Source organism: Anabrus simplex, chromosome 2, assembly GCF_040414725.1.
Source record: "Anabrus simplex isolate iqAnaSimp1 chromosome 2, ASM4041472v1, whole genome shotgun sequence".
Taxonomy (NCBI): Eukaryota; Metazoa; Arthropoda; class Insecta; order Orthoptera; family Tettigoniidae; genus Anabrus; species Anabrus simplex.
This window is the reverse complement of record NC_090266.1, coordinates 1,211,861,296-1,211,887,242: the sequence shown is the minus strand read 5'-3', so window position 1 is coordinate 1,211,887,242 and position 25,947 is coordinate 1,211,861,296. Positions and strand designations below refer to the sequence as shown.

The following is a 25,947-nucleotide window of genomic DNA, read 5'->3' as shown; positions in this document are numbered from 1 at the left end:
CTGTGTCGTTGCGAGGTAAAGAAAATAAAAAAACACCACTCCAGACTTTACATGTGTGGCCATTTTCAAAGAGTCTGCAGAGATATTTATGTCACAAAAGGGTACCCTCTTCCTGGGCACGCCCACTCCAGTTTGCTTTCTCTCAAATATAACTTTTTCTAAAGCTCAAAATCCAAGACCAGTATTGTTCAGTAGATCAGCCCAGTCGTGGTCACGGCCCAGTGCGGCCTGGCTTGTCTGAAATGCGGGCAGTTAACGTCACATACAAGCGACAGAGCGAACACAATCGGCATTGCACTAGAGCAGTGACGTTCGATTGTGACTACAAAGCTTTTTTCGCACCATTTTTAACAAAATATTGGAGTATAATTTAAAGAGGACACTACACGTGCAAGTTTCTATATAAAATTCATATCTGATTTAAAATGCGCTCGATATTAACAGACAAGTCTTTATTCTTCTATATTTACTCATTCTAAGAACACTGGCACTTTTTTGTTAATAGGCCTATGTACAAAAATACATGGTTTAAGCATGCAAGGTATGATTTACAATTTCTGGGATGGGAATGGCACAATTTCCACTATGAAAAGAAAAAATCCTTTTATTCATTCAGTTAAACATTATATATAATTCAGCAGGTTTTACACTGGATTTTACACAGTGTTACAGTGTTATGCGACTCCCAGTTCATTGAGTTTACGAGAGTAGTATTTAAAATGTATCTTTAAACATTTTTATTTGATCATTCCCTACAACTGTCTCATCCGAATGAGCATGGTTCGCTTTGTAGTGGCCTTCCACATTGTACCATTTCGATACAACATGTTGCACACCTGTAGACATTTTGCACGATCTCCTGTTTTCACAAAAGTACTGTTCTTCCTACTTGCTCTCTGAAGTATTTTTCGGTGAAACCCTATTTATTCATTAGTTTCTGCCCCTGTTTTGTGCTCGGCTGTCACCGCAGACCTTCGCGCGACATTGGCCTTCACGGTTTGTGGCGTAACAGTTACGTCATTATGGCTGAAGCCTCATGTAAAGTCTGGAGTGTTTTTTCTATTTGCTTTACGTCGCACGGACCCAGTTAGGTCTTATGGCGACGATGGGACAAGTAAGGCCTGGGAATGGGAAGGAAGCGGCCTTGGCCTTAATTAAGGTGCAGCTTATACGCTGTGTGCCCGCGGGACGAAATGCTGCTCCAATTCTAACTCGATTAGCTTTAATCTTTGCGCCAACGCGCTCATGTTATTAGTCATAACTGATAGCACGCACTTCGGAATTGATTTTAATTTTTCAGTAGCACCTTGAGCCAAAGCATAAAAAAAACTGTTTTTAAAATGCTATGCCACTTCTTAACAAAAATATGGTTCAAATATCAACTTTTATTTAATAATAAACATTACATAATATTGCACATTATTTCCTTGACCTACCTAAACATATAATCACATCTTATGGAAGTCATAAAAAAGTAGAAAAACATCTCAAAAGTATAGGAAAGAAGTACTGAGTGCCTGTCTAAACCATATGCCCGTTCTTATACATTTGCAGATGTTTCTGAAATATTTGATGACCCTATGCCTAAATTGCAAGTTCCTAGGATCACGTTAAAATGCCATACAACGTGCTGAATTGCCGTGAGAAGTGGGTTTTCTCGACGCTGGGAGTTTGGTGAAACGAAAACACACCCTGTGCCTGGGACTCAACGCTGATTACAATGTAGACTTGCCGGAACACACCAATTCATCCGAAGGAATACTTGCGTCAGTTACCCTGTTCATTGTTAAGAACAATGAATATATCACCTGCAGTTTTCTAAGGACTATAGCAACTAGACCTATGAGCAATGGAAGGCAGCCTTGAGACGCAATGAATGCTGGGTGACATTGAACCATATTAACGCGAGGCTCCAAGTGTACCGCAAACAATCCGAATCAATGGATGCACAGCATCACATGTTCAAGGCTCAAGCAATGGTGGTTGGACTGCTAGCATAGGTTGTATCCTCTAAAACCTGCAGATGGACGTGTGCACCTCTGTAGATAATTGCAGCCTATTTTGATCACGTGCATTCCTTAATGGCTTTGGCATATCCAGAACGGAACAGGTATTCTGTTAGGAAGATGATATCGTTCATGGAGTATAAGAGAGTTTTGGCTTTTCTTCGGCAGCCCCTCCATGTCTCCCTGATGTTAATATTATCGACCAGTAAAAGATAGGAGTGGAAAAAGCAAATCGAGCATGATCTGCCACCAGAACCAGTTTGCGGATGTTACGAAGCGTATTACAGGATTCATTAAGAGCATTTTCATGATATTGTGGAATCTATGACACGGCAAATGCAATCATTGTGGAAACTAAAGATGTCCAAAAATAATGCCTAGTAAGGTGACTATAATTATTTGGATGTTTAGCTTAGCCGATATTTCTAATTTTATATGAAATTTTTATTTCGTACTGGATAAGTGTTTAAGGGTATTTTGCACATTTCACGAGGTTTTACTCACCACAGTCTATATTTACACACAATCGTTACACTATCGTTAGTAAATTAGGGAAATGGAGATTGGTTCTTGGTTACGGGTTCGTCTAGGAGATACAGTAAATCTTATCAATGGTTTTCCTGTATGAAAGTAAATTGTTTTGTAAAAATACTTATCTTTAATGTACGGTTGAAGAGAGAAGCACATGGGTGAAAACAGTCACATAAAATATATCTATTGTAATAAGAATAAATCAGCACAACAATTCATTCTTCATATAATATACTTATAATAGATATATAATTATATTTCTGTGATATATTAGTGTTTTATGATACTAACGTATGTGTAATATGAAGTTCTTCGATCTATTCATGTAACCGATATTACTGTTGAACTTATTTGATGTTACAAGCTTATAATACCAGAGTGAACTTATTTATTTAATAAATAATCTGTGGTGATTGCAGTATTATGATGTACTGCACCGCCGTGAGATTCAGTTCAGGTGCTTTGATATAAAAAAATTGACAGTTATTATTCAGGAGTCAACGCAGTGATGAAAACGAATTTGATGTAAACAAAGGAACATTGCAGGTACAAAACCTTGATATAGATAACTCAAATGTCTCGTTGATTCTCCGGACAGTAATATATGCAGTGAGAGGCAGAGAATGCTCTAAATCTGAGACTTCTGGATAATGTGAACATCCATCAATGTCAAGTTACGAACCTGGTACGTGAAGGAAGGAAAGAGATTACGAAAACAGAAAAGAGGCATGACTATGCTGATATAACTAAGGACGCATGAAGAGCTCATGTTTCACTCAAAATCATCCTTTGTACCTTTGAAAAGCCATTTCAAATCAAGCAAAACCTTTACTAACAAAAGGGAAGAGAAAAAGGATTATTTTGGAAGGGGCTTAAATATCATGGGCATTAGACAGTTACCATTCCTGTTCTCGTTTGATATAATTCCGGAATATGTTTAAACCTCATAGCATACGCGGAGTATTTTTTGACCCCCATTTCATTCTAAATCTTTTATACCTCGAAAGTTAAAATTCATACATGTTTCATTCTCTAGTTATTCACGTTGCAGAAATTCTACCTACAATATTTTATGTGCACTGATATACATGCTGCACAGGCTAGAAGTATACAAACATGTATGATTTTATTTTAGAACCCAGAGGATGCATTAAGTTTATTTGAAGACCTCCTCGGTGTAAGGAGGGGGCTATCTGGCCGAGGCGGAAAAGGCGTGCTCGGTTCGGCCGGAAGGACGTCGTAAAATTTAAGAAACGAGATTTCCACTTCCGGAGGTGCATATGGCCCGAAGGTTCACTCAGCCTACACCAAAAATGAGTACGAGGTTAATTCCTGGGATAAAGGCGGCCGGGCGCAAAGCTAACCACTCTAGCCCATCACGTGCCGAGGCTAACAATGGTGGAAGCCTTTACCTTCCATTCCACCAAGGGCCTTCATGGCCTGTATGAAGGTGACTTTGCTTTGCTTTTGCCTCGGAGTAAGGATGTTACCAACAAATCAGTACTTATTCAGGAGAAAGGAAATCGTTTTTGGGGTTTATTTCATGGTATACATTACTTGAACAAGTTGCCTATGCGAGTGTACAAATAAGTTCATCTATTGTTATAACTTTAGGTTTTAAAAATAATTGTAAGTGATACAATGGAAAATAATTTGCAGTTTGTATATAACAGGAGATAAATCCTGTGCATGTACTTTGACCAAAAATGATAGCAAATAATATTAGTGTAATAATAAAAATAACAATAAAATTTTCAAGAATTGTTTTCAAAATATACATGTGATTTCCGATGGCCTTTATTTAAATGCCCTATTACACCGGGTGATGAACCAACACGAGCATTGCCCATCGTCTTGACTGATATTAAATCCTTACGCCATGGACAAAGTTCTGCTGATTTTAAACCAGCTTGAAGTTCAAATGTAAGGCATACGATGACACCACAGCATAGAGGCTCGGTAATACACCCTATTTCCACTGACATCTCACTTTTCAAAGCCGGCCCCGTGATGCAGGGGTAGAGTGCTTACCCCTACCCGGAGGCCCCGGGTCTGATTCCCGGCCAGATTAGGGATTTATGCCTGGACCTGAGGGCTGGTTCGAGGGCCACTCAGCCTACGTGATTAGAATTGAGGAGCTATCTGACGGCGAGATAGCAGCCCCGGTCTAGAAAGCCAAGAATAACGACGGAGAGGATTCGTCGTGCTAACCACACGACACCTCGTAATCTGCAGGCTTTCGGGCTGAGCAGCGGCCGCTTGGTAGGCCAAGGCCCTTCAAGGGCTGTAGTGCCATTGGGTTTGGTTTGGTTTTCTCACTTTTCAAGCATTTGTTGGTTGTATCCTTGTTCCGGGGATGTCTTAATTTATCCAACATTGTTCAAAGTAACGCAAATAGCTTTTATGCATGTTGGTACACTTCAGTGTGGGCACCATATCGAACTTTCCTTTCCGCTCCTCCATTCCCTTACCTCCCACCAACAGCGCGTGGCAACCCATCCAACTCCTGACCACGCCCAATGTTGCTTAACTTCGAAGATCTTACGGGATCCGGTGTTTCAACACGGCTACGGCCGTTGGCCAAAATTGAAAGGGTTGAGTTTATTTTTTCATGTCACGATGTTATTCCGCTGAATTCAAACAATGTTTCACTGTAATAATGCTTTGTTTGCCAATTGTAATTTTTCATTTAAATCCCATTTTCTCCCATAATATTCTGCCAAATGTAACAATATTTTTATGGTATATGTATCACAGCTATGTTAAGAAACCTGCGTACGGAATTTTTTGATTGCAGAATTTTTCAAATAGTAGGGATTTATAAGTCCATAATTTTAGAACTAAAAACTTACTTAAACTTAAGTAAGATATATCTCCTTATGTAAATTATGACCGAGCTCGATAGCTGCAGTCGCTTAAGTGCGGCCAGTATCCAGTATTCGGGAGACAGTAGGTTCGAACCCCACTGTCGGCAGTCCTGAAGATGGTTTTCCGTGGTTTCCCATTTTCACACCAGGGAAATGCTGGGGCTGTACCTTAATTAAGGCCACGGCCGCTTCCTTCCTATTCCTAGGCCTTTCCTCTCCCATCGTCGCCATAAGACCTATCTGTGTCGGCGCGACGTAAAGCAACTAGCAAAAAAAAAGTAAATTATGTACAGAAAAAATCGATACGTAATACTTTTAAAAGAAGTATTATCTACCTAATTACAAATTTATATTAACATGTTAATTACATTTCATGAAGTACATGGAATTAAAAATTCTAAAAAATATTTTGGAAAAACTGTTAATTTTATTGTATATGAAAGAAATGTTCGTGATATCTCTACTTTTATGTAGTTTCGTGAAAATCCATGCATTACGTATAAATATAATATCATCTCCGGGGTATCGCCTTAACGACTCCACAATGACATGAAATGTTGATAATCAAATGTCTGGTAAATCGTCTATCGATTGAACATTTACCTAAAAATACATGCTGAATAGTTCCCACATTATGATGTATAATTTTTGTATTCCTCTAATGCGGACACGGTGTATTTATTCATATTTCTCTGTAAAAATAATTCCTTTTTTCAAAGGGGGTCATAAGCTACCCCTTGCATACAGTGTAGTATTTTTAATTTTTGTTCATATTGTACCCCTTTGCTATCTTTTGTTACTATACTAACAGTTATGTGCAATATTGTCGCTTTCATCTGAACTGTTGTAGACTTCTATTATTGCTAGTTCTCATTACTGAAAAAAATTGTTATTAAGACGTTTTTCAATTAAATATTGAATCTTGGCATTGAAGGATTTAATGAAGGAATAGGGGTGAAGAACAAGAAAGAGGGAGAAACTGAAGGTCCGAAGGAAAGGAGATGTTAAATCAGTCCAGAAAAAGAAACGCCTTGGAAAATCAATCCGGATCATGAAACTTGTAGAAAGTTCACTTGCAAAGAACGTTATAAAGCAATGGTATTTCGTAAAACATTTGTCTCAAAACCAGCCGACAGTGATCTAGAGTGATGAATAATAAACTGATAAACAGCAGTTTTTAAAAGTAAATGACCAATATTGTACCGGGAACGCCGCTACGAGAGAAGTCCGAAGTATGTTTGTTGAACTTCGCGCGAGGTGGAAGGTAGGCAGCCCGCCGAACGCAGTGACGTCCCCAGCGAGTGACGTGGCCGCCGTAAGCCAGCTATTCGTGCCATATATGGTAATGTTCCAGCTCACCCTCAAAAGTACATTTTGAGCTACTTTATCGCTATTTTGACACTGCCATCTTAAAAACCTTTACAATGGACGTCATCTGTCAAGATTTCAAGAAAATCCACCGAGTATTATAGAAGTTATAAGGGTAGATAGTACCCGAGTTCTAGACACTTACATGCGAACGTGTATCAAGGAGGACCGCCCGACCTACGAATTCAGTGTCTGTCACTCCGCCGTCTCTGTGACACGGGTGACAGGAGAAGTATTGTGTGTGTCGAACTTCTGGTTGACAGTCTGCGAAATCCAAGTATTGGAACTTCGGTATTTTCTCTAAGTGTTGTATCGGGACTTTATCATATTCTTGAAGTGCCTGAATGGGACTTTGTTATTTTCTGCGAGCATCATATTGGAACTTTGTCATACTGACACATTGGAACTTAGCCATTTTTCGTGTGTCGTGATTGGACTTTGATATTTTCTTAAAGTGCCATATAAGAACTTTGTTATTTTTCTGATGCGTCTCATTGGAACTTAGTTATTTTCGCCAAGTGTCGCGGTAAGACTATGATTTTCTTAAGGTGACATACTGGAACATTGTCATCGGAACCTTATTTTCTTCGAGTGTCGTGTTGGGACTTTAAAATTTTGACATATCGGAACTTTGTTATTTCTACACATTGGAACTTTGTTATTTTTTTGAAGTGCCACATAGGGACTTACTTATTCGACGACGATTGAAAGGACTTTGAATTTTCTCGAGTGTTGTGTACCGCATTGAACTTACGTTTCGAACTTATTCGAACTTGTATTTTTTGAATCAATTTCTGGAACATTGAAATTTTCCGAGCGTGTAGGATGAACTTGTGCCCTACCAAAATAAACTTTCGTGTGAACGATATGACTTGTTTTCTCAAGTGCCTCATTGAATTTACGCCTTGTAAAGACTATGAAACTTAGGGGACGTTCAACATTACGTTTAATTGTGAAATATGCAATACTTTCCAAGTGCTGCACAGCGACTTATGTTTTGATTCTTAAAGACTGTGACAATTCAGAATACGCATATCGCGTTCCCAGAAAGCCTAGAACTTTCCAGTATTTTGAGTGATCCATAATTTATGAAGTCAGACTTTTTCTTTCAAATATTATTTTCTTTAATGGCTATTCACTATTCCTATTGACGGAACAGGACAGTTTCCGAGTGCTACTTATTCAGTTCATTGCCAATATGTTTTAAATCTTCAGAACTATGCATTTAGGACTGCAGTGACAGTAATCCTCTAGAACATTCTGACTTACAGTGAGCTTGCATTGTGAACTTGCATTTCTACCAGTACTTGTTCTTCGAGTGATTATTCCAGAACGTTTTGATTTAATATCTGGAGTGCAGTAACCATAATTAAAAGGTCATATCTGTTCAGACAGTGCCATGAATGTGTGGAGTGCCGTGCAGGAAATTCAAGTGTGAATTACGTCTCGAATCGAACCCAGGAACATGTGCCAATCTTCGAGACATTCCAGAACGTCGAGACATGTACGAAGGTGATATGAACTTACTTTTGATGGTCAATAAACTCAATTTATCAAAAGAATCTCTAAAATTGATAACTATACCTCTCTCTGTACCAGCTCCAATGATAAAGCCACTCCCTAGGTTAAGAATCATGCTCGTTAATTTAATATCAAGAGCCTTAAAGATATGAACACATTTTTACGGGTACAACATATTTATAACATCGTGTATAACGTTTGATCAAATACACAACTTTTATGTGACGTGTTACAGAATTCAGTAATCAGACAAGGAATTCAAAATCAGAAAACCTCGATAATTACTGCAAAGTTTATATTAAGCAATACGGATACAGCTAGGGTCAAACATATGCCCTCTATGTAGTGTGCAGGTATGTTTTAGGGTTAAATACTCGAGCTGTATGAACACTTAGCAAAACAACTACTTAAAATCAGAATGAAATACCAATTATATTACAAAATATTTGTAGAATGGGACTTAAAAATTTTCTGTCTGCCGAAACACGAAATGAAACACCTAGAACACTGTACATGTGTCGAATATTAACTGTGTTGACAATGAAAGAAATGGCTTCCTTCTTAAAAACAGAACATTTGTATACAGTCAATTATTATTTTAAGGACAACTGGTCGTGGAAAATAATTAACTTCTTTGAATATAGTAATCTTTTCTAAAACCCAAGATGTGTAATATGTGCATGTTTCAGCAACAAATATGTATTTTGAATGGCTATTTGAATGCGGCAGCACTACTGTTACTTTGCCTGAGCTCTTAGCTAATATTATATCTCCTAAGTTAATTAAGAAGGAACACATTTTATTTTCAGTGTCGACTTACTGTAGTTAATAAAATTTTTAAGTTTTTCTGTGTCTCGAAGCACGAAATATGGCACTTAGAATATAACATTCGTAAAGTAACTGTAAATGTACATGAAGCAAATATGTTACACGTAATAACGTTCTAAAAGTTAAATAAGTGAGACTCGAAAGCTTGAAAGTTATGATTCCTGAGCCACACGACACCTCATAATCTGCAGGACATCAGGATGAGCAGCGGTCACTTGGTAAGCTCGGGCTCTTCGGGGCTGTTGCAGCATGGTGTTTGGTATTTCCTTCAGTGATGTTTTAATCGTTATGTTCACTTTCACACGAACCATAATAGATAAAGACTTTTATATTCGTTTAATTGTCAAAACGCTACATGTAAGTCTTGGAAAATGTATATTTACCCTGACATTTAAAAAGTATGACAATAGACACTTCAAAATATTTTTAAGACTCGGTTTTAATAGTGTGTTTTTTTTACAATTTTCTTTACGTAGCATCGATACAGATAGGTCTTATGGCAACAAGGGGGTAGCGGAGAACTTGGAGTGAAAATGAAGTGACCATAGCCTGGATTAAGGCACAGCCCCAGCATTTGTCCGGTGTGGACATGGGAAACCAAGGAAACCCATCTTCGGGGCTGCCGAGAGTGGGATTCGAACCCACTAGCTCCTAAACTCAAGCTGAGAGCTACGTGAACTAAGCCCCATAGCCACCCGCTCGGTATAGGGTAAAATAATGTTGCGATGCATTTATTAATAATAATAATGTTATTTCTTTTTTTACGTCCCACTAACTACTTTTGCGGTTTTAGGAGAGGATACATTTGTAAGACTACATTGTAGGTACTAGTGTTATTAACATGCACAAAAAATAATATGCCTTGTAAAATAGTATCTTCCTTAAAAATTTACGGTGTCCTTTATTTATACCAGAAATTTGAATTTTAAATGTCACATGTTGCTATTTGCATTCCCGTTGGTGAAAACTACTGTAAGGGAGATAGGGAGTGGATATTATGCATGTATTTTCACCTAACTGATATTAAAGGGTGAGAAATGTTTGGTAGTCTTGAAAGTAGTTTTAGACATATGAACCTAAAGAACAGGCCTTACAATATGTAGGTTTTATGTCCAGATTCTTAAATTTCATTGAACGATTATGAAAAGGAGTGTTAAAGTAATACCAAATAATAAGTGAAGCAGATTCCATATCAGGGTGGAAATATGAAAGCTATGCACAGAGTTAATCTGAAATATGTTCGGACCATTTCGGAGGTAGTTGAAGATTGTATTTACTTTAGAAAGTGTAGGGATATTTCTCGATTTGAACAATAGTTTTCAGTAACATAATTAAGTGGTTTTAGACTTTCGCATTTCTCTTACTAAAGTTGTTCATTCAATCCTACTCTCCCGCGCGCCAGTACATCAGAATTAAGTAGCTTATGAAATGAGCTCAAATGAAGTCTGTGCAAAGGCAATTAGTTAATCTTTAAGTAATTAAGAAAAAAACGCTGCCGCTTGAATATTTTAGTATGTACTTTTAGGACGTCTCTTGCTTCAGCTCAAAAAGCTATTAGTTTTATTAAAGGGTAAATTATGAAATAATTTTGTCAAATATTTAATTTACTTGCATTTCCAAAAGAAATGTTACCTCCACTCACCTTCTAAAATGTTCTTGCTAATTTCAAATTCACACCACGTAATGCTTTTATTGTTGATGAACAATATAGGCTACTTGAGTTCGTTCATCTACCTCACGTGATCATTTGATATTTGACAGGTCTTTCTACCGTTTCCAAAGATCTGTTTGGGGTATATCATTGGCGATCTAACACCACATGTTTTTCTATATAACAATAAGACTCGGTAGACCTGCTTGGAACATATCATTTGTGATTTGAAGCCAAGCTTCGTTTTGTATCGGAATCAGGCTAGGTAGGACGGTTTGAAGCATGCCGTTTGCGATATAAAGCCAAACAACGTTCTCTTCCAGAGTGCGACTTAGTAGACTTGATTATATGTAATATGCCGTTTGCCATCTAACAAAAAATGTCGATCTCTATCACCAAAAGCATGGTATTCACGATGCTGAATGAAGTGATGGTCTCGGACGGCCTGTGAGACTGGAGATTTTCTGTAAGCGTGATAGTCATGATCACGATAAACACGTGCTTGATACTGTTCTGATATTTCTCAAATTCTAAGATTATGTTGCCTAACGAGCTGATAACGAAGCCTTTCGTCACCCTCTGACCGACTCTCTGACTCTTTGAGCACTCTGGATTTCTTCGCATTTAAAGTTGTCTTTCCTTAGTCTGAACGTTTTCCCAAAAGAAATACAAATATATTAATGTAATGAGAAGAATAATAAAACGAAAATATTACAGATCAAAATACGGTATTGTTATAACTAATCAAATTAAGGTAAGATTAAATGCCCTATACCGACAATGTTAAATATTCTATATTGGTGACCCATTATCTCAGGAACTATTCAAGATAGAAAGCTATAATTTTCATCCGTTTTACATAGAACCTGCGACAGTTTACTGATCTAGATTCAAGCAGATCAGATGATTAGGAAAAAACTGTATTTAAAAAAAGTAGTTATTATTTTTTTAGAAAATATTTACATATTTCTCGTCATAAAACGAGTTCTACCAGTGAAATACAGCTGAGTGTAGATCTACATATGCAGTACCTTATATTGAATAATATGTGTAAAAATTATATTTCTGTTGTGTCTCATTTCTGAGAAAATGGTACAAATGTGTGGGAAAAAACTAAACTGAGAAAAACTGAGTTAAAGTTTCATGATGTCAACATTCCTATTGTTTGTTGATGCCCTACTGCTAATAGCATCCTGCTTCATAGTCTGAGCCTCCTACTTCATCCATGATACCTAATTTCTTCCTTCTTCTCTTCTTTCTTGCCACCTTAGTCATTTGTTCAGCCGCAATTTCAGCTTTGCTCACTCGTAATTTGTCAAGGTGCAGCAGGGCTCTTCCCGTGTTACGTCCTATCTTCACTCCCAGCTTATGGAGGACCTTGATCCTACCCTTATTGCCATAATTGAAGGTGATTACAGCATCTGATACACCCAGCCTCAATTTTTTTACACCAACAAAGTTATTTTTTGGTATTCGAGACCAGATAATATTGTTGAATGCCTCGTTGACATTCTGTGTCCGCCCATGAAGACACTTTTTTAGTAAGTTAGGGTGTGCTAAATTTCTGAAAACTGGTTTCACTGCCTCCATTACTGACTGAGGAATGGAGTGTTTATGCTGGAACTCATTCAATGTGCCAGCTGCCTGTGCTTTTATGTACTTACACCATGTGTTTGGTGCAGGTGGGCACAGGTGGTGAACTGGGTTCTTATCTGTAGACAACCTATGGAAGTAGGTTGCCCACACAGCCCTTTTCATTGATTCCAAATCATGGGTATTTTCTCTGATAGCATTTCCATAGTACTCCTGGAATTCATCTACGACATTATCGGTAAGCCTACCAGCATTTTTTATGCTTTTGCCATCAGATAATTTCGTGTCGCGCGGTTTGCTTTTCAGTTGACGAAAACGTGCTCCCAGACTGAAGATAAACAAAGGACAATCACTAGAACTCCAAGAAATAAATAGCAGAACAATCCACAAAGAAATAATCCAAACCACAGCCTTCTAGATCGAATAATATTCTGTAGATGAACAGTTTTCCAGTGTGATGCCCAGAGGCCATGTTTGCAGTCATGTCACATAATTTTAAAAACTCTGTACAAAACATTTATAATTAGATTTTTATGATAAATAGTATACCAAAATATTCATAAAAGTCCAAATAATTATATTATGCAAAAAAAAAATGTTTCAATATTTTGAAAATTTGGCCTCTGATATTACCTGCAAAATCAAATCAACCCAAAGATAAATGTTAAGAGGGGGTATAAAGCTCTACAATCGGCAAAATGATTGTTAACTTAAACGTGTATTTATTAGTAATTAGAAACGCTTCATATTGCCTATCACTGATACGAACTATACAATAAACGAACAAAAATCTATTCAAAGGGAAGTACTGAGAGTAAGTATATAACACGAACATCGGCGTGATCAGTGTAAATTACTATTTTCCATTGGTTAGATGTTGAAAGCAAGTGAAATTATTATGTAGGTAACTTATGATGACAACTAATCATGAAAAGAAAATGAAATTAACTCATAGAAAATCGCGGTGGGTGGTCATATAACACCACGATTTGTAAGAAACGGTACTAACTACTGGAATCTGCAAGTACTGCAGCTTAAAACTGAAGTCTCACAATAACACGTACTGGTGTACGGAAATTGAGTGAATAACGATCAAAAACAGACAAAATATGGTAGTCAGTGCACATAGGAAAAATACAATATTAATCAAGGGGAAAATAAAATGAATAAGTTCTTTTACTGAGCATCAGAGGGAAAAGGGAAAAGAAAAACATTAGTTCCTTAACTAATAATATGGATAACGGCCAAAGGGAAAAGAAGAAATATAGTTTCTTAACTACAGTAACACTAGAGATATTTACAATGAAGCTACATTTTGTATAGATGGTGATCACGGGCTAAGGTCTAAGTTTTTAATGTAGTCAATTGCTCCCTCTGTGCGTAGCTTTCTTATTTCCACTCTGATGTGGAACCTGCTTCACTTATTATTTGGTGTTATTTTAACACTCCTTTCCATAATCGTTCAATGAACATTTAAGAATCTGGACATAAAACCTACATATTGTAAGGCCAGCTTTTTACGTTCATATGTTTAAAACTATTACTTTCAAGACTACCAAACCTTTCTCATCCTTTAATATCAGTTAGGTAAAAACACATGCATAATACCAACTTCCTATCTCCCTTAGTTTTCATCAACGGGAGTACGTCCGACTCGTTGGCTGAATGGTCAGCGTACTGGCCTTTGGTTCAGAGGGTCCTGGGTTCGATTCCCGGTTAATTCCAATGGCCCGGGGGCTGTTTGTGCTGTCCCCAACATCCCTGCAACTCACACACCACACATTAAACTATCCTCCACCACAATAACACGCAGTTACCTAGACATGGTAGATGCTGCCCACCCTCATCGGAGGGTCTGCCTTACAAGGGCTGCACTCGGCTAGAAATAGCCACACGAAAAGAAAAATCAACGGGAATGCAAATAGCAACACGTGACATTTAAAATTCATATTTCTGGTATAAATAAAGGACACCGGACATTTTTAAGGAATAAATAAATAAATAAATAAATAAATAAATAAATAAATAAATAAATAAATAAATAAATAAATAAATAAGTAAGTAAATAAATAAATACGCCTGATATAAAATATTTGTATTCTCATGATGATGTTTGTTGTTTAAAGGAGTCTAACAACTAGGTCATCGGCCCTTAATGGTACGAGAAGGAACGAAATGACACGATAATTCAAACTTCAAAATGTATCCCCTGACTACAGTACAATCTAAAACGAATGATGATGAAAAAGTGACCATGAATCCAAACAATCAGTGAATCCAATTCGCAATTTCTTATTTTCTGAGATGATGCTTGTTGTCCAAAGGGGTCCAAATTCCAGGTCATGGGCCCCTCGTTTTAGTACTAATCTCAGGTAAAGCAGAACCATGGTGTTCCTCCTATAGTGATACCAATCGCCGATAACGTGGACTCATGGTGTTCCTCGCATTGTGGTACCAATCATAGGTGATGTAGACCTATGGTATTTCGCACATAATGGCTCCACTCACAGGGATCACAAGCCCATGGCGTTTCTCACGTACGAGCACCACTCACAAGCGACGCAGACGCATGGTGTACCTCACATGGTGGGACTAATCACAGGCTACGTCCAGACCCATGTTGTTCCTCACGTAATGGTACTAATCACAAGTAATCTCATATATCGAATTCCATCATCCCTTGGTCGCCCCATTTAATCGCTTCTTACGACAGGCAGGGGATACCGTGAGTGTGTTATTCGTCTGCATCCGCACCTACAGGGGGTATTCGTATTCTAACTAGCAATGATCAGTATATCATAAATACCTCGATGTAGTGAAATGTTCAGGAGGATCAGATTTTTAACCACACCACGAACCGGCCAGTGCCGACACATCGAGAGTTCGGATTGAAAATCTACTTCTCCGAAGCACCTACTACTTTAGGCCACCCATCTTACTGGGCTGAAAAATGAAATGGCGTATGGCTTTTAATGCCGGGAGTGTCCGAGGAAAAGTTCGGCTCGCCAGATGCAAGTCTTTTGATTTGACGCCGTAGGCGACCTGCGCGTCGTGATGAAGATGACATGATTATGAAGACGACACATACACCCAGCTCCCGTGTCAGCGAAATTAACGAATTATGGTTAAAATTCCCGACCCTGCCGGGGATCGAACCCGGGACCCCTGTGACCAAAGGTCAGCACGCTAACCATTTAGCCACGGAGCCGGACCTTACTGAGCTGAATGCACCTGAGTCACGTGGTACTTAATGGTTTATCATATGAAAAGGGGTCGGTTTTCATTTAGATAGAGCGAAATTTCCTTGACCACTGATCTGAACTCGTTCTGTTATGGAGAAAATTAAGTCTTCTTTGCTCATGTCTGGCTCCATGGCTGAATGGTTAGCATGCTGGCCTTTGGTACAAGGTTCACGGGTTAGATTCCCGACCGGTTTTTAACTTTCATTCATCTGACTCGGGGGCTGGGTGTTTGTACTGTCCTCATAATTAAGGCCTTATCCTCGCACATGCACAAGTTCCCCACAGGGCGTCAACTCGAACGACTTGCAGCAGACCTCTCCGCAGGCCACACGCCGTTATTAAACTTTTCTTATTTTTTGGACTCTGATTCTGATTAGGGGTGACTCCTGTCGTAATCCTGCTGACGAGAAATTCTGGTGATGGAGGGAATGAAGACAGTCTTATGACAGGAATATATTCCGCATTATCTCTTTGAATACTGAACTCTGCATTCTTAAGAGTCGATTTCTTTTCATAAAGTTAATCCATGGTAGGTTTGTTATCAAACAGGACTAATATCTGAGATCGTCTAGTGGTTGGTAATAATAATAATTTCGTGTGGCTCTTTCTAGCCGGGTGCAGCCCTTGTAAGGCAGGCCCTCCGATGAGGGTGCGCGGCATCTGCCGTGTGTAGGTAACTGCGTGTTATTGTGGTGGAGGATAGGTGTGTGAATTGACGGGATGGGGACGGCACATACGCCCAGTCCCCGAACCAAGGAAATTAACCATTTAAGGTTAAAATCTTCGGCCCGGCAGGGAATTACACCCGGGGCCCTCTGAAAAGAACAGCATTGCACCGACCATTCAGCCAAGGAGCCGGACTAGTGGTTGGTAAAATGGTAAGGTTTAGAATAGGTGAGGTTACTTTCCACTAACAGTGTGTCCATCTATACAAATAAACTTATACTTTTCTTTGCCCGATACTTGATTTTTATCCCGGATTGTGTACAGTATAAAAATATCGAAGGTAGGTTCAGTTCAATTTTTGTTTCACTGTCCGTTTGTTACGCAGTCACAGGAAAACGGCTGAACAGAATCTTTCGAGAGTTGTTTAGTGGAAATATTAGGAAGACAAAAAAAAGAAATGTGACATTGATTCCTTTTAGCTATATCGCAAATTATACATTCTAAAAATTGTAAAAAATGTACAGTTTTACACATTAAATGTTTCATGCGTTTTTACTACACGAAACATAATGACGATATTAATGATTATTACATTTTCTCTTAAACCTCCAAATATCTCTGTAAATATTAGTTCCGCTTAAAAAGCGTAAAAAATAAAATTACAGGAAATATAATTTTAATACACGTGTCTGATTAATATTTGGATGTAAACGAATTCATACTTTTTTTGCTTAGTCCATGAATGATGAGCATCGCTGACGTGGATATATTATTTAATCGTGATGGTAATGATTTTTATTGTGATGGCTTTTATAAACTGTACAACCACCTGGTAATTAGCCCCTATTGACGTGGAAGATAATTATGATTTAAATAAACGAGAAAAAATATGAATGTGGGGAAAGGGATTCATATACGGGGGAGGTGGTTGAAAGCTTAGGCGTCTAATGCTCAAATATTATGTAACAGGAAAGGGAAAATGTGATTACCTTCAATGTCACAACACCCTAAATTACACTGAATCATTATTGTTACTGTTGACAGGTGCTCTGTCTCTTCAGCTACCACTCGTATCCTTTTGAACGCTTTATAGCTGCAATTGCAAAACCAAACCCGACGAGGACCAGGACTCAACGGTGTTGTCTGTACACAAATATGAAGATAAACATAAAAATATACTAATGTGATACCCACATACCTCTATGAGAAAAGACTTCAACTTCGCACAGTGCAAAGTAATCTTGGTCTCTTCTGTCGTCACGAATATAGATATAGCGGCCTTGATGACCATCACCATCATTGCAAGTGAACAAAACCCGTGGAGTCTGGAACCGTCCTTTGAACGTAGCACAAGGCTTGTAGAGGGCTTCACTCTTGGACAGCAATTGGATAACAAAGATGGTGAACTCCTGGTAGATGTCTGCAACAGAAAAACGTTGGTCCAGATTGTAGGCGAGTCCGTATAAGAAGTCTGGGGCATCTCTGTGTACTGCCGAATTTTCTATGACAGTGGTACATTCCATTTTTCAGTTGAAACAGTAAATAACATTAAAACACTTGAAAAATATTTTCACGAGACGTAGGTGTTTTTCATGGACTGCCTAGAAGGATGAAGTTTCCACTCCCCGTAAGCGTAAGGAAGTCGACGAATTTTAGAAACGAGACATCCACCAAAAAGGAATGCCAGGTTCATTCCTGGAAGAAAGGCGAACGGACGTAGAGCTAACTACCCTTTAGCATGTAGAGCCTTCATGGGCTCTGTGGAGATGGCTTTGATTTGTAATTCCTTTTCTTTCTCAGTTCTCATTCCCTTTATGAGGCAGTGATATGGGAACCTATTTTAAACGCAACTGAAAACAAATGGGCGAGATAACAGTTAAATCTAACCCCATGGCACTAAAGCCCTGAAGGACCTTGGTCTATCAAGCGATCGCTGATCAGCCTGAAGGCTTGCAGATTACGAGATGTCGTGTGGTCAGCACGTCGAATCCTCTCGGCTGTTATTCTTGGCTATCTTACCGTCATATAGATCCTCAATTCTGATCACGTAGGCTGAGTGGACCTTGAACCAGCTCTCATATCCAGGTAAAAGTACCTGACCTGGCTGAGAATCGAACCCGGGGCCTCCGGGTAAGAGGCAGGCACGCTACACCACGGGAAAGATAACAGTTATGGTGTATAAATCTTGATATGGAGATAATCAATCAATCAATCAATCAATCAATCAATCAATCAATCAATCAATCAATCAATCAATCAATCAATCAATCAATCAATCAATCAATCAATCAATCAATCAATCAATCAATCAATCAATCAATCAATCAATCAATCAATCAATCAATCAATCAATCAATCAATCAATCAATCAATCAATCACTACTGATCTGCATTTACGGCAGTCGCCCAGGTGGCAGATTCCCTATCTGTTGTTTTCCTAGCCTTTTCTTAAATGATTGCAAAGAAATTGGAAATTTATTGAACATCTCCCTTGGTAAGTTATTCCAATCCCTAACTCCCCTTCCTATAAACGAATATTTGCCCCAATTTGTTCTCTTGAATTCCAACTTTATCTTCATATTGTGATCTTTCCTACTTTTAAAGACACCATCCAAACTTATTCGTCTACTGATGTCCTCCCACGCCATCTCTCCACTGACAGCTCGGAACATATCATTTAGTCGAGCAGCTCGTCTCCTTTCTCCCAAGTAATCCTAGCCCAAACTTTGCAACATTTTTGTAACGCTACTCTTTTGTCGGAAATCGTCCAGAACAAATCGAGATGCTTTTCTTTGGATTTTTTCCAGTTCCTGAATCAAGTAATCCAGGTAAGGGTCCCATACATCGGGACCATACTCAAGTTGAGGTCTCACCAGAGACAAATATGCTCTCTCCTTTACATCCTTACTACAACCCCTAAATACTCTTATAACCATGTGCAGAGATCAGTACCCTATATTTACAATCATATTTATGTGATTACCGCAATGAAGATCTTTCCTTATATTTATACCTAGGTATTTACAAAGATCCCCAAAGGAACTTCCACCCCATCAACGCAGTAATTAAAACTGAGAGGACTTTTCCTATTTGTGAAACTCACAACCTGACTTTTATCCCCGTTTATCATCATACCATCGCCTACTGCCCATCTCACAACATTATCGAGGTCATTTTGCAGTTACTAACAATGTTGTAACCTATTTTTTACTCTGTACAGAATATCATCTGCAAACAGCCTTATCTCTGATTCCACTTCTTTACACATATCATTGTTATATATAAGAAAACATAAAGGTCCAATAATACTGCCTTGAGGAATTCCCCTCTTAATTATGACAGGGACAGATGAAGCTTCACCTACTCTAAATCTCTGAGTTCTATTTTCTAGAAACAGACCCACCCATTCAGTCACTCTTTATTCTAGTCCAATTGCACTCATTTTTGCCAGTAGTCTCCCATGATCTACCCTATCAAATGCCTTAGATAAGTCAATCGCAATACAGTTCTCCTGACCTCCTGAATCCAGGATATCTGCTATATCTTGCTGGAATCCTACAAGTTGGGCTCCAGTGGAATAACCTTTCCTAAACCCAAACTGCCTTCTGTCAAACCATTTATTAATTTTGCAAACATGTCTTATATAATCAGAAAGAATGCTTTCCCAAAGCTTACATACAATGCATGTCAAACTGACTGGCCTGTAATTTTCAGCTTTATGCCTATCACCCTTTCCTTTATATACAGGGGCCACTATTGCACCTCTCCATTCCTTTGGTAAAGTTCCTTCATGCAAACAAAAATCAAACAAGTACTTCAGATATGGCACAATATCTCAATCCATTGTCTTTAATATATCACCTTAAACCTTATCAATTCCAGCTGCTTTTCTAGTTTTCAAATTTCGTATCTTACTGTAAATGTCATTGCTGTCATAGGTAAATTTTAATACTTCTTTAGTATTAGTCACCTCATCTATCTGGACATTATCATTGTAACCAACAATCTTTACATACTGCTGACTGAATACTTCTGCCTTTTGAAGATCCTCGCATACACACTCCCCTTGTTCATTAATTATTCCTGGAATGTCCTTCTTGGAACCTGTTTCTGCCTTAAAGTACCTATACATACTCTTCCATTTTTCACTAAAATTAGTGTGGCTACCAATTATGCTTGCCATCATGTTATCCTTAGCTGACTTCTTTGCTAGATTCAATTTCCTAGTAAGTTCCTTCAGTTTCTCCTTACTTCCACAGCCATTTCTATCTCTATTTCTTTCCAACCTGCACCTCCTTCTTAGTCTCTTTACTGCTCTGTTATAATATAGTGGATCTTTACCATTCCTTACCACCTTTAAAGGTACAAACCTATTTTCACATTCCTCAACAATTGCTTTAAACCCATCCCAGAGTCTGTTTACATTTTTATTTACCGTTTTCCACCGATCATAGTTGCTTATTAAAAACTCCCTCATGCCTGTTTTATCAGCCATATGGTACTGCCTAACAGTCCTAATTTTAATCTCCTCCTTTCACATTTAGTTTTAATTACCACAAAAACAGCTTCGTGATCACTAATACCATCTACTACTTCGGTTTCTCTATAGAGCTCAACTGGTTTTACCAGCACCACATCCAGAATATTCTTCCCTTTAGTTGGTTCGATCACTTTCTGATTCAGGTGCCCTTCCCATATTAACTTATTTGCCATTTGTTGGTCATGCTTCCTGCCGTTCGCATTACCTTCCCAATTCACATTTGGTAAATTGAGATCACCCGCTATGATCACGTTCCTTTCCTCATCGCTTTCCATATAGCTGATCATCTTATCAAATAATTCTGTATCAGCATCTGCGCTACCCTTTCATGGTCTGAACACTCCAAAGACATCTAGTTGCCTATTATCTTTAGAAATGAGCCTTACCCTAGAATTTCGTGCTTGTTATCTTTAACTTTTTCGTAGCTTACAAATTCTTCTTTCACGAGAATGAATATTCCGCCTCCTACCTTTCTTATCCTATCTCTACGATACACCCTCCACTTCCGTGAGAAAATTTCTGCATCCATTATATCATTTCTCAGCCATGATTCAACTCCTATTACAATATCTGGTAAGTGTGTATCTATTAAATTACTTAATTCTATTTTTTCTTTACAATACTTCTACAGTTGAGCACTAACAGTTTTTTGTCATCCCTACTTGATTTCCTGTTCGCTGTTCCCTTAACACCGCTGCCTAGCACACCCTGTTTCCCTGAATGCACCTCCCTATAACCCTTCTAAACAAATTTCCTAACATATATGTACCACTGCGGTTTGAGTGAAGGCCATCTGAGCGCAGATCCCTATCTCCTACCCACCCATTAGGATCTAGAAATTTCACTCCCAGCTTCCGACATACCTACTCCATAGTCTCATTTAAATCCCCAATCACCTTCCAGTCAGTATCCCTCCTACACAGTATTCCACTGATAACAATCTCCGCTTCCTTAAACTTCATCCGTGCTGCATTTACCAGATCCCACACATCCCCAACTATGTTCGTACTTATACCTGCTTGTCTTATGTTGTTAGTACCAACGTGAAACACTACCACCTTCTCCTTTCCCTCCTCCTTCTCTTCTACTTTTTTCAACATCTGCCTTAACCTAATTCCTGGATAACACTCTACCCTGGTACCCTTTCCTCCACACACTTTCCCGACATGTCTAACGATAGAATCGCCCATGACCAGAGCCTCAACCCTACCCACCTCATTTGATCCCCTCCCCTCCTTGTCAGTCCTATCATTCCTGACAGCTGCAGAAGCTACTTCCTCCGCCCTTTTCTCCATGCCATGACCCTGTTCCACCTGTCTTTTCCTATCCACTACTCCACATTTCCCTTTCCTACCTCTTCCCTTTCTCCTACTTCCAAACTTCTCGGCAACAGTTCCCTGTTCCTCATCTTCCCTCGGTTGTTCTACCTGCAGTGACTCGTACCGATTTCTCACCGACACCTGTCCTAAATTTTGATCCTGAATGGAGCCCTTAGCCTGCAATTTCCTTCCCCTTTAAAACATTAGACCACCTGTCTTCCACAATTCCCCCATTTCCTTCCAATCCCTCTATTTCACCTACTGTATCCTGTACATTCTTTGGAGGCCTACTTTCCTTCCTGTCCTCTGAGAGTATCCTAATTATCACCCTCAAGCTCTCCAACTCTTCCCTCATACTCCTTAATGCCTGGCCACACCCACAGTTCCTACATTCACACTGCTTAGCCATTTTTTACTAAATAATGAAAAGAAAAGGAAAAATAAGATAACTTATTCTGTGCAAAATAAAAATGAAAGGAAAGAAATATTGTCTAGGTTAGTTCACAAAGAAGTAAGTTATTTAATATAGGCTACTACTACACTACAATACTACTTAATTGTACTATTTTTATTCCTTCAACACGCTAACACGGTGAAAATTGCTGTTAATTAGTGGAAACAGAATAATACACAAGAATTACACAGTTCTTAACTGCAGTTAAGTCTACCCTAATTACAACAACAGAATTTTAGTAAGAGAGTTACTACAGATACCACAGAAACGGTACTATACTATACAAATATTTCACAGTAATACACTGACTGACAGAGCAAATGCAACACTAAGAAGGAGTATTCAGAACTTTATGCCAATTGCAGGGTAGACTGACGTCACTGAGGTATGCTCATGATGTGAAATGCGCCGCTGTGCTGCGCACGTAGCGAACGATAAATGAGACACGGCGTTGGCGAATGGCCCACTTCGTACCGTGATTTTTCAGCCGACAGTCATTGTAGAACGTGTTGTCGTGTGCCACAGGACACGTGTATAGCTAAGAATGCCAGGCCGCCGTCAACGGAGGCATTTCCAGCAGACAGACGACTTTACGAGGGGTATGGTGATCGGGCTGAGAAGGGCAGGTTGGTCGCTTCGTCAAATCGCAGCCGATACCCATAGGGATGTGTCCACGGTGCAGCGCCTGTGGCGAAGATGGTTGGCGCAGGGACATGTGGCACGTGCGAGGGGTCCAGGCGCAGCCCGAGTGACGTCAGCACGCGAGGATCGGCGCATCCGCCGCCAAGCGGTGGCAGCCCCGCACGCCACGTCAACCGCCATTCTTCAGCATGTGCAGGACACCCTGGCTGTTCCAATATCGACCAGAACAATTTCCCGTCGATTGGTTGAAGGAGGCCTGCACTCCTGGCGTCCGCTCAGAAGACTACCATTGACTCCACAGCATAGACGTGCACGCTTGGCATGGTGCCGGGCTAGAGCAACTTGGATGAGGGAATGGCGGAACGTCGTGTTCTCCGATGAGTCACGCTTCTGTTCTGTCAGTGATAGTCACCGCAGACGAGTGTGGCGTCGGCGTGGAGAAAGGTCAAATCCGGCAGTAACTGTGGAGCGCCCTACCGCTAGACAACGCGGCATCATGGTTTGGGGCGCTATTGCGTATGATTCCACGTCACCTCTAGTGCGTATTCAAGGCACGTTAAATGCCCACCGCTACGTGCAGCATGTGCTCCGGCCGGTGGCACTCCCGTACCTTCAGGGGCTGCCCAATGCTCTGTTTCAGCAGGATAATGCCCGCCCACACACTGCTCGCATCTCCCAACAGGTTCTACGAGGTGTACAGATGCTTCCGTGGCCAGCGTACTCTCCGGATCTCTCACCAATCGAACACGTGTGGGATCTCATTGGACGCCGTTTGCAAACTCTGCCCCAGCCTCGTACGGACGACCAACTGTGGCAAATGGTTGACAGAGAATGGAGAACCATCCCTCAGGACACCATCCGCACTCTTATTGACTCTGTACCTCGACGTGTTTCTGCGTGCATCGCCGCTCGCGGTGGTCCTACATCCTACTGAGTCGATGCCGTGCGCATTGTGTAACCTGCATATCGGTTTGAAATAAACATCAATTATTCTTCCGTGCCGACTCTTTTTTTTTCCCCAACTTTTATCCCTTTCGAACCACTCCTCCTTGGTGTTGCATTTGCTCTGTCAGTCAGTGTAGAATAAACACACTACTTTCTAACAAGATTCTATAATACACTACAATAATTTTAAACTACGTTCAGACTAAGTACAGATACTACAATACACTACAATTATTTTAAACTACGTTCAGACGTGTTCTAATTACAACAGGTTATTAGCAAGCAAGAAAAAAATTACCATTAAAGTTCGAAATTCGCAAAACTACTCGAAATTATAGAATAGGCACTCTAATTTCTATTAAGTTAGTATACTACACTACAATAATGTTAAAACTACGTTCGGACGTATCCTACCTTCTTGCTAAGCACAAATAGAAATGAAAATTTCAATTAGGCCTAAATTTAGATATTCGCAAGAACTACCGGTAGGTACTCAAACATTACCAACAAAGTTAAACACGTATAGCCTACAGATTAATATTAGTAATACTTTATCCTACTATGCTGTAATAGAAATGAAACCTGCCGTTTGCACAAAAATACGCACGAATTTAACAGACAAGATACCATCTAATATACTGTATCTACACTACAATTCTCAACTGAAATGCGGTTATGTGAACTTTGCAGATGTTGGATTACTAATATTTTCCCTACTCCGCGGGACGGAGAATAAAAATGTCCTTTATCCATGGAACATCCTATTTCACGGGAAATATGAACCACTATTACTACAAAAATGTCCGACTCGTTGGCTGGGCTGTCAGCGTACTGGCCTCCGGTTCAGAGGGTCCCGGTTTCGATTCCCGGCCGGGTCAGGGATTTTAACCTTAATTGGTTAATTCCAATGACACGGAGGCTGGGTGTATGTGTTGTCTTCATCCTCATTATGACGCGCAGGTCGCCTACGGGAGTCAAATAGAAAGACCTGCACCTGGCGAGCCGAACTCGTCCTGGGATATCTTGGCTCTAAAAGCCATACGACATTTCGTTTCAGTACAAAAATGTTGTAATTCCTCCCGGGGGGTCCTATTAGAAGGTAACGCAGTCTCTCAGGCCGGGAGACTTTATACGGTGAAGGAGATGCTCGGATAAGGTGAGGAGGCAGGCGGCCGTGGCCTATACTAGGTACTGTCCCGGCATTCGCCTTAGTGCACGAGAATGGCAAACCACCGAAAACCATTCTCAGGACAGTCGACGGTTGGAGCCAGCCCGGTCCCGCCTCCTGAATGCAGAGGCGTAGAGCTATGGTAGAGCCGTGACCACCCCTCCTCTACTCGGTGACGAGCCGTGGCCGAGACCCACTCAGCATGCCCCGACATATGAACCAAATAATGTGACTTGTCATTTCACACCCGTCGCTTCGTTCGTATGGAATGTAAGGAGCACCTTTTAGGTGCTTACTTTGAGAGTAATGGTACAAAGAGTAAAGTTTATTGAGTAATAGGAGAATAAATCTTAACTTGGGATGTTCGATACAAAATGGAGGATACTTTGTAATTACTTGCGCTGTACCACGAACAGGGCACCAGAAGGTCTCATAGCGGAGAGATTTGGGCCATAATACTCAGACTGGCCTTAAACCTGTAGCGGTCGCACTCATTTTGGGACAGGGAAGCTCGAACTGTCAGGCACGTCTATAAAAGTTTAAAAAAAATATATTAGAGATCAATAGTGCATTTTTTAGAAATATAAGCATTTTCATGGAAACTGT

At 39.7% G+C, this 25,947-nt stretch overlaps 1 protein-coding gene across 1 annotated transcript in view; it reads right to left on the bottom strand.

Moving 5' to 3' along the window:
* The window catches only part of LOC136863838 (uncharacterized), a 610,195-nt gene that overhangs the window by 42,545 nt on the left and 541,703 nt on the right, over window positions 1-25,947 (bottom strand). Inside the window, exon 3 of the mRNA XM_068226111.1 lies at window positions 17,472-17,693. Coding sequence (XP_068082212.1) covers window positions 17,472-17,693 — 222 coding nt within the window. The remainder of the gene's footprint in view (window positions 1-17,471; window positions 17,694-25,947) is intronic.